The sequence below is a fragment of the Loa loa genome, assembly GCF_000183805.2.
Source record: "Loa loa unplaced genomic scaffold supercont3.4, whole genome shotgun sequence".
Classification (NCBI taxonomy): domain Eukaryota; kingdom Metazoa; phylum Nematoda; class Chromadorea; order Rhabditida; family Onchocercidae; genus Loa; species Loa loa.
The window spans coordinates 797,696-812,047 of NW_018108184.1; the positions used below are offsets into that span (position 1 = coordinate 797,696).

At 33.2% G+C, this 14,352-nt stretch overlaps 1 protein-coding gene across 1 annotated transcript; it reads left to right on the forward strand.

Annotated features, from left to right (window-relative positions):
- The first annotated feature begins 231 nt into the window (after window positions 1–231).
- LOAG_16468 (CBR-CYLD-1 protein) lies at window positions 232–12,822 on the forward strand. The gene is made up of 21 exons (XM_020449119.1): window positions 232–303; window positions 453–563; window positions 993–1,131; window positions 1,711–1,872; window positions 2,091–2,228; window positions 2,490–2,606; window positions 5,802–5,998; window positions 6,152–6,406; window positions 6,601–6,783; window positions 7,045–7,183; window positions 8,037–8,349; window positions 8,693–8,802; window positions 8,998–9,184; window positions 9,278–9,452; window positions 9,750–9,842; window positions 9,951–10,112; window positions 10,362–10,506; window positions 11,171–11,276; window positions 11,588–11,673; window positions 11,941–12,216; window positions 12,592–12,822. Exons 1-21 carry the CDS (start codon window positions 242–244, stop codon window positions 12,796–12,798), a joined length of 3,363 nt encoding a protein of 1,120 aa, XP_020307436.1. The 5' UTR covers window positions 232–241; the 3' UTR covers window positions 12,799–12,822.
- Window positions 12,823–14,352: the final 1,530 nt, after the last annotated feature.

Below are 14,352 nucleotides of genomic sequence, written 5' to 3' on the forward strand. Positions count from 1 at the left end.
AATACCGTACTGGATATGTTGTTGCAGTAGAGAAATGAGTAAGAGAGTAAATAGAAATTACAAAACTTTGTTTCAAGTATCCGAATGAATTACCACTCAGACATATCTTTTAAGTGAGCACTAATATGTGAACACAAAGATTTGTTTACAGCATAAAGTATTTTGAACTCAAGTATTTGTTCACTGAGCAAATAAGAATGTAAATGTTGAAACAAAGATGTTTGCTCCGTATTTCAGGTTTATGCAAGGAGGCATAAGGAGATTTTATGAGCTATTACGGAATACTGAATTGTTGTCATCTAGGTTAGTTCTGATTACATCTTACCGAATCATTACATATTTAAATTTAAAATGGTGAGTTTGAATGTTTCCGTATAAATGAACTTAATTTTTAATGGTTAAGATTAAGTGAGGGCAATGGATTTGAATAGTAATATAAAGAAATATTCTAGTGATGCATTGCATTATCCCACTGGACCTACCACTGAGCCAAAGATACCGTTTGGTGATTTACTGAAGAAGCCGTTATCATTACCAACCACGTGGAAGGATGATCATTCGAGGTATGTGAGAATTTCATGCAATCAAAAACTGTTCGAAAATCGATATCAGTTGTTAACATTGGATCATTTTGACGAAACTACAGAACCGCTTTCGAAAAGTTATTGTACTGACCATCATTGCTGAGGAATATACTACACCTTGTAATCAGACATTTTCGAATCAAAACTAGGCTTGGACTCTCTATAGTTGAGTTTCGAAAGATTAAAGGAGCGAGAAATTAAACTTTAAATTACTCTTTTCTTGAACGTATATTTGATGAATTAAATGTGTGTCTGTAATTCAGATATATGTTTTTCAGTTTCTTTAATGCTGCAACAAAATTTTTAATCCCTGAGAAATTATTTACTATGATGAATGCATTCATCGTATTAGATTAATAAATTTGGAAAAACATTCGATGCGCGAAATGTTGCTTTGTTTCTTTTGAGAATTCTTTCAAAAGCAATGACAAACGATACTGCTGATCACCGTGCTCTAACTACGTCGTTAATCACATCGTTGTTGCTAGAAAACTGTGATGGTAAAATGTATGATCGAAGGCGGAAACGATTTTGTGCTAAAATTAAGGTTTTTTATTCTAGTATCTGTTTAAAGTGCGATAACTTCTATTAATATATTCATAATATTTCGGACTGTTTGCTTATTAATTTGATACTTTGAATTACCCTTAACGTTCGGAGTATAATCAAAAAAACTTCCTCTGAATGATGTTGTGCAAATTTTTTTTCTGGTACTATAGTCTGACTCCATGGCGGTTTGTATCCTAATTAATATTACCTAACTTCTTGGTAATGAGCTTCCTTATTTGTTCAACGAGATTATTCATATGCAGACTTTGCTTTTGCCTTTTACTGTTTGATGTGGTGTTTTGTAAGTAAATATGAACTCTAAAATTCATCTCTTTGCTAATACGAATGGGAAAATGTTCTGTTTGTTCTTTGCACAAAAACCTTGCAATATTTCAAGTTTTTGCTGTTGATATATGAAAATGACGGTTGTTACAACACCTTGAACTATGTTAATTTTCAAATTAAATAGTGCTGTAACAACACTGATATTTAAATTAATCGTCAGTTACTCACTTTGAGAATGGTCGTATATAATTTTTTATGTTTTCATCTTGTTGATTTGGATCTTTTTCTTAAGGTAGAAAGAGGTCATTTATTACGATCCGCAGCGGAAAATGATTTAGCGATACAACGCTTCAATAATATGCATAACGAAATAAAAAATTCAACCACTAGAGATAGTTTATTTATGAAATGTCTTGAATTCGGTGATGTTTATCTACGGGTATCCACGACAAAGGTTTTTTTTAATTTTCCATCAATTTAACTTAATTTTTCTATTTTTTTTATATTCTGTAGTGTGGTTGTAAATGAAGATCATTGCTATCTTACCCGTAAAGTTTCGTCATATTATATAATTTCACATAACATTGCATGTCGTTTTACGAATTTAAGCTTCATGTTTTAATTGTAATTACTTTAATGCTATTAGTTTCTTCATGTATGCTTGGTTTTCAGGTTGCTTTGTTGACAGATTTTGAAACTTCATTATTAAAGGCAGTTAGTGACATTGAAATTCGATTTCGTTTTCATCAGTATTCCGATTTATTCAATTTTGTAAGCCAGCTAAGCGTAGGGGATCGTGTGGTAGTGCAGGTTTGTATTTTTGATTGCTAAAGTATTTATATAATGAAGGTTATTTTCACAAGACCTGAACGGGCAGAAGTTAAATGGTGGACCATGTTCTAGAAATTCAGTGGGTAAATTGTTATGTGCAGTGCTGAATGAGAGCAAGCATAAACGTTTCATGAAATTTCTGTAAAATTAATTTCCAATTTTAAAGTTATTTCCTGTTGAAATTTCAAGAAGGTATTTTCTCAGATTCCATTTCCTTTCTTTTATTTAAAAAATTTATAGCTTAAACCTGAAATCGGTAAAAGGCGAACGACTGGAAGGTGTTTTAAGCCAGGCTGGGTAGAATGGTTTGGTGAACCCGTGCCGGATAGTGGATTCCTATTTGGTATACGTCTTGATGTAAGGATTTTTTTTTTTGTTCCTATGGTGAGTTCTACAGTGTATATAGTGTGCAATAAATGATGGTTTGAAATTAACTGGGGATGGGAGGGTATTGTATTCAGTCAGTATCTTAGGGAAACAGAGGAGAATTGAAATCGTGGATTGTTGACATCGAATTATCAGTTTTTTTTATCCGTATTTTTCAAATCTTTATGATGTAAAAGATAAGCTGGTGTTAATGGAATAGTGGCGAAGACTGGTTTTAAATTACATTTCTGAGGATTAAGCACATGAATCAGAGCATGAAAAGAAACATTAATTGATGGTGAGGACAAAAAAGCATAAAATTAAAGCACGAAAAAAGCAAAAAAAGCAGGTCTTATACATTCCACAAAACTAAGTATCATTTTGGTTCATTCCAATGAGTTATTGATTGTGGCATATGAGATTTGCAAAAAATTGTAGTTCCTGGAAATTCTTTACGAATTAAAAGAAATTTGACTTGTAAAATGGAATAGACTGAAAGTTTTAAATGTGATCGTATCTCTGCAACGAACATGTACTAAATCGAATATTATGCTAAGTTGTGGTAAGAATAAGGTAATGTGCGTGTTAATTTGAAACATAAGAGACTTTTACAATATTTTACTTTTTTTCTAAAAACATACTAAAATATCGTATTTTCCATAGAAGTTCAAAAACTCGCTTTTTAATTCGTTCTATATTTTCAGTGTGGTTTTATTTTGTTTTTTGCCCGTGTATTAATTGGTTCGTTAAAAAAAGCAGTGATTCGTTTCTATCATGTGGGTCTGTACTTAGGTGTGCAAATTCAGTTTTAAACTAGTTTTTAGCTTCCTATGAAAATATAAAGAATTTCAAGTTTCATTTTCGCGCTTCTTTTTCCCTTTTACTCTATGTTTCTTTTCGTAAAAATTGATTCATTACTACAATGTGAATCTGAAAATCGGTTGGAGAAAATGGAATCGTGGAATTCAATTAAGGAATTTCGCCTCGGTCGCCACTGGGTCATCATTGACAGCTATTAAAAAATGGCAATTAAGAATTTCAACTTGTTCTGATTTAATTGTTTGATTAATTTCATGTCACGTCCTGGTTTAATTTTTTGATTAATTTCATGTCACTCATGTCATAATTTCACAAAGTCTTAGTTAAGTGGATCCTGGATTGATCAATTTGGAAACAATAAATTTCAATTTTAAATTGAAAATGATTTTTGTAAAAGGATTGTATCTAATTTTCGTTGCTGAACAAACACCAAACTCTTTCGGTCATTCAGGCAGTTTGTTTTTCATTGTGAACAGATTTTGCATGGGTTAATCATCCAAGGTTAGAATAACTGCCTCAAACCATTTATCTTAATTCACCGATTACACGCTGACGAATCAGATTGCTTCGATTAACTTATTTCAGTCTTCGGGGATTTGTTCTGTCTTGCTTCATTATTTATTATTTCGTTGTTGAATTTCAAATTAGTTCTCAAGTCGCTACTTTCTAAATTTTCGGTTGTCGCTCTTGAATTTTGTGATTCCAAATTAATTTAAAATATACAAAAATTATTTAAGTTGCTTTAATCGTTACGTAATTATTTTACATGTAAATAATAATTCACCGTTATTCACCGTTATTTTCTTCTTTTCGGTTCTTCACGGTTCTTTACGGGAGCTTTATTCTTTTATTTAAGTTTAAAATAAAGTTTCTTGAAATGTCTTTCTTGTTTTTTCAGAGTTTTTTGTTAGCCGCTTATATCATTACTTTTCATATACAGGTACATATCGTTGAAGTCTTTATTTGCACATATTTTCCTTTTTCGTGTCATCTTATTTTTGCAACAAATGGATACAGTTTTTGTTTCACCTTTTATTCTACCATTTCATTTTTTTCGGGACAAAGTACTCATAAATTTGTTATATTTTCATTTTTAATATTTCCATTTCTTTTGCATCATTTGCTATTTCCGTGCTTTTATGCAATAAAAATCAACTTTCCTTTCCTTTCCAAATGGTAAAAACTTGTTTTATTTTTTGGTCGGACATGAAAAACCGTACTTTTTTGTGATTTCCCGAAAAAAAAGAGATGAAAAATGAGTGACTGACACAATGGAAAATGTTATGCCAGTAGACGCACCCAGTTCATCCCCATCTTCTGTTTACTTCATTACTGAATCAGCTGTTGGTGCTGTTAATGGTTACTGGGTGTTGGAACTGATTGATTTAGTGGTTAGAAGTGGAATGGTGTTGTGTTCATTACAATTATACTTAAACTGAATGGCGTCGTGTTGTGAAAAATATTTCTGGAATTAGTGCTGGAAATGTAGTGGTAGAGGGTGGAGGGGAAAGATTTGTGCACAATTTTTTTTCATTTAACTTCAAAGTGATGCTTATTCCCAAACTATTCCTGTGCATTTCTTTTTTGTGATTTTCAAAAATCATTTGTTGGCATAAAATTTTGGTTAATCGGTTTTCCAAGTTCATCATCATTTCATCTCCTCCGTTCAGGATACAATTCATTTATAAGTATTATTATTTAAGGATTATTTACGCATTTGCATTAAATAAACCATTGTTCGTTGCATGTGTGTTTCCTAATTGATTTTCCGATGTCACACTGCTTGCTACCAGTTTAAATGAAGGCAGAACGATGGTACTCCACGACTAGTCTCGAACTTCCGTTCACTTCCTCGCTACTATCCCAAATCCTTTGTGTGTTTTCGCTGTGTTATCATTTCCTCTAGTGTGGTGTCTCTCAATATTTCTCCCGGATATGAATCACTGGATTTTTTCTTACCATTGAAATCACTTTTCTGGTTATTTTTCATTCCTAGATAGATCGTGTTTCAAAAAAATTGCTGCAATTTTCTGTTTACTGGTTTTAGAATTTTCTACTACAGTGAGACCTTATCCTTTTTAATTCTTTTAACTTAAGATGTGATTGCGTATAATCAGTTGCTTCAATTAACTGCAGTTCTGCTGTACTTTGGTTGTAGTTCTTGGTATAATAGAACAACTGGGAGAGCACTAAAAATCAAAGCGTACGAAATGCAGAAAGGGGATACAGAGAAAATAAAGTTATTTAATAACTTAGTTGGAGAAGCAGTTAGTTGAAGTAAGTTCTTGAAAGCTGAGACATGGAGAGGAAGAAACTTCGTTCGACTTTAAGAATAAATGAATTTTAACTTGCGATCGTACTTTACAGAGTGCTGTTGGAGATATGGATGGATTTTACAATGGTCGACGACTATTTGCTGCTCCTCATAATGGAGCTGTTCTAGTAAGTGGTGATCGCTTAAGAAATCCACGAAACGTAAATGTTTTGAATGAAGACCCAACATTTTCTGTTTATGGCTTTCCATCGTATCTGGATCATTATTCTGACGATTACTCGCCGCTACGGCAAGTTTATCGGAATTCTTTGTCAGTTGTTTTTATAATTTTCATTTGCTTAGTAAGTAGCATCTGCAAATAATTTATGTGATTACTATATTTTTTTCACGAGATATATCTGTTCTGAATCAATAGAGAAAATAAATTTCTGCTTCGATTCAGGCACAGAGAATGTGAGGTTGTTAGTGTACCCGTGTCACCGTCAACAACTCAAAGCGAAGGCATTATCGTTCCTATAACTCGTCTCGATAGTAATAGCAGTAGCAGTAATATTTCTTCCAATCATTCAGTGATTCGAGAAGTTCCAATAAAAATTGTACCAGCAACAGGCAGTCATAGCCAAGCGCCACGACCAAGCTGTCCCCCATCATCTGCCTCATCAGTGGGCAGATTTCCGGTGAATGATACAGATGAAGTGTACGTGTTCTGTTGCTTTGATAAGTAATTAATTGAAACTGTGATAGTAGTGGTCTAATTTGTCATTGGCTTTTCTACGGTTTGGTCTTATGGTAAGAACAATGATGGCAAGGAAAGCGAGTGAAGTCTCTGTTGGAAGTTTAAGTTACGTCTTTATGTCCTTAAAAATCCTTAAATTCATCAAACTCTTTTAGTTATACAAGCTTGGATATTGATCAAGGCCAGCAGTTACAAGAAAAGGTCAATACCAACGCTAAAATTTCATCAAAAAAGCCTGTCTATGATAATGTGGCATCAAGAACATTTTTAAATGATTCATCTCGTAGTTTGTTGGGAACTAAACCAACGAAGCTTCGGGTAGCTACGGAAACAGTAAGGTTGGATTTTTATTATCTTCCAAAGTACAAGTGTTTTGCGATCAAAATATCTCCGCGAAAAAAGTTGGCAAAGAACATATTTGTATTGTGATTTTAGTAATATTTAGAATTATAGGGTTACTACGAATCTTTTTTTAAGTAGTGTTTGAAACGATTTCAGAATTTTTATCGATTTAGGAGGATCACTCAATTATGTTTGCAAATAATTTATTAGCTTAATGTTTGTGAAGTAATCTGAAAAGAATTTAAGTTCGAGTTAAGGTTGAATTTAAATGATGGAGGACTAATGGAAGGTGATCGTGTGGTTTGGTTCGATGCATTGGGCATACCACGTCGAGGCACAGCTCGATGGATTGGTTATCTGCGTGGACATACAAACATCTACGTTGGAGTTGATTTTGTTAGTTCATTTTATTTTGTCAGCTAATTTTCCTTGTATTATATACTTTAATCACAATTTCGGCTGTGTATTTTCCGCTGTGGAAGTGAAAAATTAGTCAGGAAGGTTTTTGCTGATTTGTTTTCTCCTAGAAAAAAGATGATATTTTCTAAAAATTCAACGGGAGATTATTGTACAACTGGAATAGTTAATCTCTCTGAAGAGGAAAAAACTATGATTTCGAGTTGCGTTCAAAGTGCATTACGTCTATCCTTCTGTCTTTCTGCCCTGTTTCATGTCTTTAATCCGTATCGCCGTAAACATTTGGCATGTACTTTTTTCTTTTTTTCTTTAAATTGTTTTTACTTTGGCGTATTACCCTTTCAAACAACTTTCTCTTTAGTTTCAAAGAATAGGATTCTTGTTAAATCTCTCAAATTATCCGGAATTTTAGAAATGCGTTTTTTTTTCATTCGTATCCCTCTTTCTTTTGTGAAACAGTATTTGCTAGGAAGGCAATAAACATCCATAAAATTAACCGCGGAAGCTGACCAATCGAAGCAGTATGCGATATGTGCACATATGAAAATCGTATGCACATAGATGTGACAAATTGTTAAAAATGGTGATAACCTTAAGATTCATACAGCAGAAAGAGTCCTACCAAGTAAACAAATTATCTTATGCACATAGATGTGACAAATTGTTAAAAATGGTGATAACCTTAAGATTCATACAGCAGAAAGAGTCCTACCAAGTAAACAAATTATCTTGAATAATAGGTCGTTTTGATGGAATTTTGACGAATATTCTCACTTTCAAAGTTGTGTTTTCATTCATTTTTGAAACACGTAATGACTTCGTGTTATTATAGGATGAAGCAATAGGTGGTGGAACAGGGTATTTTGAATGTATTGAGCTGTTCCGTTGTGCACCAAATCATGCAGGTCTATTACCATTATCGGTATGCATGAAGGAATTGGATATGGGTGAGGAAAATAATACCTCAGGTATTGGAAGCTTTGGATTACGACAATCTTCATCTGAACCACAGCAGCAGCAGCAGCAGCAGCCATCATTACCGTCACCGACTCGAATTAATAAGGATATGTCTTCTTTACAACTAGAATCGTTGGTTAACGAAAAAGAAAATAAGGAGACATCCAAATTATCGCAATTTACTGTAGGTAGGATTGTTTATGTCAAATTCTCTTCCCTACTATCTTAGATTGTCTTTATCTTGGATTTACTTTTGATATAAAGGTATCTTTTAGGTATAATTTAATGAAATGCAAAGTTAACAAGTGTATTTTGTAGGTATTTATGCATCAATCAAATTTAATAGACCGATGTTTTTTATCTAGTAACTTTAAACTCTTTGGAGTTACTGTCACAGTTAATTCTGTGAAAGACTTACCTGATCCGAGGTAGTCTAACCTAGAATGATTTTATTTATGTCAACTCCTATGCAACCATTAGAAGTAGAAGGGATTGAAGAACTGTTGAAATTTAATATCTTCAGTTTTCTAGGATCATGCGTTGAAGTATTTTATCGAAACAAGTTGCGCTGTGGTGTTGTTAAATGGATCGATAATAATAATGAGTTAATCCAGAGCAACCGATTAGTTGCTGTTGAAATTGTGAGTAAAATTAGTACAGATTCAACGATACATAGAAGTAAAACCTGTGTAGTTCAAAATTGAAATCAGGGATTTTTAGTTTGATTTCTAGGAATTAAAGTTCTAACAGTCGTAAGTTGTTATTGCACATTGCTCTAAAATATTATCTATCGTTTTGTTCCTCTTGCAAATAGTGCTAGTTCATTTCTTTTGAAGGAAGGAGATTTGCCGCAGGACTGGCAAACGATGGATAAACTACAACTTGAAGATGCTCACAAAGCTGGTGTTTTTGCAAGTGGTAGTCCAGATTCGATAACTTTAGTGCCTTATTGTGCACTTCGATCTGATGATCGTTTCGTTTTATCTGATATGCCTGACAACAATAATCATGAAACGAAAACAAGTGAATATGATTTTCTATTACATTTTATTATTTTTGTAACATAAAGTCTTCAAGAAATAAGGTATTCGGTCCGACGTTTTTTTTTTTGCTCAGTGGTGTCATCAAATTTCGGAAGTTTGGATAGTGGTATTGAAGTTCGACCGTGTTTACCAGTGAAAAATGTCGAGAATCTGCTTGGTCGCATGAAAGGAATCCAAGGTTTCCGGAACAGTTGCTATCTCGATACGACGCTCTATGCTATGTTTTCGCAGTGTTCAGCATTTGATAGGTGATTTGTAGTATAAATTGTGAATAATACTGGAGAAATATATACATAGTGTAATTTGAGATATTCGTCTACAGTATTTACAAATATAACGCTGATACATATAAATTAAAGAAGTGAAGATAGTGTAGCACTTGCAGCTACCATCTGATTTAGAAGTTTCATTAACTGCAGAAGTCTCTGAAGTAAAAATTTTGCGTCTTCTAAAATATAGATGTCGTTCTTTTTTTTTCTCTTTTTTTCTAAAAGGCTATTTTTTCGAAAAAAAAGACTTTTCAATGAGTTTATAAATTTATTCAGCATATTGGAAAGCAGGTGTGAAACTGAGGCAGATTCAGTTCATACAGAAGTCACTGATATCTTGAAAACTGAAATTGTTTACCCATTGAGAAGGTTTGTTCTTAGATTATTTCTTTTTTTCCCATTATTTCTTACTCTGAATTTCAATGTTTTTTCTTGTGAAATCTCAATTAAGATTATCAAATATTGGGATTAACTCAGGTTTCATTTTGTTCGAGCTGATCACGTGTTAAAATTACGACGGTTATTGGAGGTGCTGTTACCTAAAATGAAAGGTTTGACAACTGACGAAAAAGATCCTGAGGAATTGCTGAATGCTCTGTTCAATACAATATTGAGGGTTGAACCGTTTCTTATAATGAAGTAACACTTTCCACATTTTCATAGACCAGAGATGATACGATTCTAAAAGATTATTGACTATTAAGTTCAATCTTAGTTCTGATTCTGCTTATTAAGGTCGGTATTTTATAACAGGAACAGTTCTTCTATCGAAACTTGTCCAGTAACTTGTTTTAACCTCCACTGTACTCGGATCTATAATTTTGCGTAGCCCATTTTAAAAATTTCACTTCTTAAATCATTAGTATGCTGAATTGAATAACTATTTAGAAATACGACAGATGGCAAAACAAATCCCGCCTATATATGTCCGTTAATAACGGAAGATCTATGGAGCGAAAAACAGCGTCGACTTATCAGTGTACAGGCGCTTCTCGAACGATCACTTTTTGCATCCAATATTCAGTTTGCAAGGGTAAGTTTGTTTCTATTAAATAGTAATAATAATTTATTTCAGTAATTTTTTAATAATTTAGCGACTCTTTATTGTACTCGGTAATAATTATTTTCCCAGAAAGAGATACGCTGCATTATTAACTTCCAAATTCTACCTTACAGGCAGTGAAACATCTAAAACTTGGTCTGCTGAGAGATGAAGAACGGGACATGTGTTATCGTCAATAACATTTTTCTTTTTTGTAGCTTTATTTTCGCCCCCTATCGCATCGAATTATTTCTGTTTTCTTGACGTGCTAATATTATGCCCCCTACTCATTTTTAGATTATAATCATAGTCATGATTTAGGTAAGTTAGTCAGACCTGACATCCCGAAATCAAGTCGTGAAAATGACGTTTTGGATCTTTGCCTTTATGAGAAAAAAACTTTATATTTGACTTTAATATCGCAAAATTATTGAAAATAGATGCGATACGTGTAATAATGTAAAGATCATATTCTGAGCATATCATTCATCTAGGTGTGTAATTAAGCTGCTACTGAAGAAACATACCAAGTGACTGGATATCTCAATGATGGAAACTATCTGACAATCATTAAATTTCTGTCAATTTTATTTGGAAATTACTGTGTGTTTGGATAGTTCTTTACCGTGATTCCACATGTCAGCTTTCTTTTCAGGAACCAAAAGTTTTGATTCTTCAATTGCCACGATATGGACAGCAGAAAGTTTTTGATAAAATATTTCCACCTCAGGAAGTGGATATTACTCATCTTATTTATGAAGGTGAGCTGTTCTAATATTTGAAATGAATCAGTTTTTTTTCCTTTTTTTTGAATTGATATGTCGAATTAGTATTCTTTGAATTCTTATTTTCCAAGTCTGTTTCTGGAAAGATCTTTATCAAATTTTTCCCGCTATATATACATAAGATCTACTATATTTATATTCTAGCTTCATAAATATTGTCCGAAGTTACATTGATACCAAAATTCACTCCATTTCTAATCAAAAAGCATTATTTTGAAGTGTGTTTTTATGAAATTGATACTTTTGCTTAAATAGAATTATTAGCTCATTATGAGATGCGTTTGCAGGTAAACGGCCTTGTATAAATTGCGGCAAACGTGCAGATATGATGTGTCCTGAATGCTTCCTGACAAAGGAGGTTTTCATTGGTGAGGTAAGCTTATTTTTAAAATTCGAAGTTTTTTAAAGCTTTTATTCCTGTACGTTACAATAAAGACTTATCAGGATTCTGATATCTCCACTGAAATGACGATTTTCTGATTGAATTTTATATTCATATATATGTTATTCATTTTCTAATCTTTTGTATTGTTTGAAATGGTTTTTATGGTTTCTGTTTTTGGTGGATTGATTGTGGTTTCATGATGGTTCATGGTTGTTTTAAAAAAGAAGTGAAGTCTTTAAATTATTTGTATTTGAGGTGACTTACTGTGGTATATGTTATGAAAAAACCCACAATGGCTTGGATCATCAACCACAGCAATTGTCCATCAGCAGTAATGCGTTTTCAACATCGTCTTTGTCGCTATCTCGACGAACGCAGGTACCACAAAAGAAGCTACAGCTTGCATCTGTTCTTTGCATCGAAACTTCGCATTATGTGGCGTTCGTGCATGCTCTCTACACCAATAAATGGGTGTTTTTCGATTCAATGGCCGATCGAGTGGGTCTTTCTGATGGCTATAACGTTCCACAGGTTCGTTTATTCTTATTCTTTCCACATATATAACCATATATATTCTTTCCACACATAAAATTTCGAAACAAGAACAGTTCAGCAATGGATGGCTTAAATAGTTGGTTATAAGTCCTGTACGGTTATATTCGGCGAGCGGTCGGACTAATACCGATAAAGAAGTTCCAATCCTTCTTTAAAGTGTTTCCTTCCATCATGGAAAAATCAAATTGAAATTGAAGTTCTTGTCATTGTTCTTTTGTAATTCCTCAGATATAACTTTTGAAATTTGGCGAAGATAGTCATAGTCAGATAGTTTCAGTTGCTAAAATTTTGAACACATCGAATTTGTTTTTCGGATTTCATTAATTCGAACACATTTTTTCGAACATTCAGGTGAAATTATGTGAAAAGATGTCAAACTGGTTGAATGATGTCGGTTGGTGTAGAATTCGTGATTGTATCAACCGCGAAGGGCATTTACCGAATGATGTTGAAGGCGATTTAGATTTGATGCGTTTATTGAGTGACTGTTACATTTGCTTCTATACAGATGAAGAGAACAAAAATGAAGGTCTCAGTTTATCGCGTTTTTTTTCCTGAATATTTCATTGCTTTTTTTCTCGGTGGGGAATTTGTGTTGAATTGGAAAGAATTTACAATTTCTCCAAGAAAACAGAAACTGAAGATTTATTTTTTTGTAATCGTTATGTGATTGATCGTTGACCCTTTGGGAGAGCTTTGGAAAATTAAGATTCTTAAGATTTTTGAGTGTCGTTCTAGAACATGAATTTTCAAAGATTCGAAGAAGTTCACATCTCCCTTCAATTTCTTTGAAAAAATCTGAGATTCTAGAAGTTACAAATTTGTGACATCCAGTGTTGCCAGGAAATATGATTTATACTTCATAACTGATTGCTAATTTCTCACATTGTGATTATTTATTTAAAAAACTGTATTATTAGTTGTAAATAGATTACACATATCATCTGTACATATTAAGATTGCTCTTGTAGAAAAAGTAATAACGTTATCAACAAGAACTTAAATCACTTGAGGTATCTGCTTTTGTCTTGTAAAATGATGCATCTCATTTATTAGTTTAATTATTTGCTTTTAAACATATCATTGCTAGATGTGATTGCAGTTGTCGACTTTTTTGATCTCTTAATACTTCCCTTCATATCTCTTGTTGCAACATTAACGAGCTTTTACACAGATTACTTACTTCTTCGGTATTCGACACCCGATTATAATTCATCATATTACGTCAGATTACTTACGGTATTCGATTATAACTCATATACCCAGAAGCACTGGGTTGATTCATGATACCGCAATTCCTGCATCCGTTTTACCATTTCGGGACGGTCTTACTACTGTCAGACTTTAAACGTGAACAAATTATTAATATGATATCAAATAAGCAAGCGCCGTTGAAATGTCTTACAGGTGAGTTGGTCTGTTGTTTAGGGGAGAGCGATGACGAAGAGAATAAAGTCATTCGTAAAGAAGCACTCCAAAGGTAAGAGAAGCAAACATTCAACTATGAAAATTCCAAAGTCCCTTTGCTGCGCAGGTCTTCCAGAAATTCCGGTGTATCTCATTTGAATTATAGCATCATTTTTGGTCAAGTTCGAATATTGCGCAACTGTAGGAATCCCGTCCAACAATGGTGTTTTTACAGTAGGAATTATGACGGTTACGAGGTTGGCTAAACCTCCATGAATTAATAGTCCATCAGCGTAGCCACCAATGTGTCATCTAGTGGACATACCAAATGGGAATTTCAAAAATCCTGACGTTACAGAAATGATGAAAAAAGAACAAGGAGGAGTGGATGTGCTGGACGTGTTGTAGGCGCAATTATTGTTTCACATTTATTTAACCAAATGTGGCTTTGCAATCGTTCCTTTAATCAATAAATAATCTAAAATACAAGTAAAACACAGTCTAAACATAATGTCCACATTCTATATATTTGGAATTCTTCAGGGATCTTCCTAGCAACTGCAAGGTTTCTTAAAAAATAAGTGAAGGACTGAAGCATGGAAATAATCGAAATGAAAACCGGTAATGAACCAATCATTTCCTAGTGAGTTATGTATAAAAATTTTTAAGGACATGCATTTGAACTTTTTCCGTCAAATCGATAAA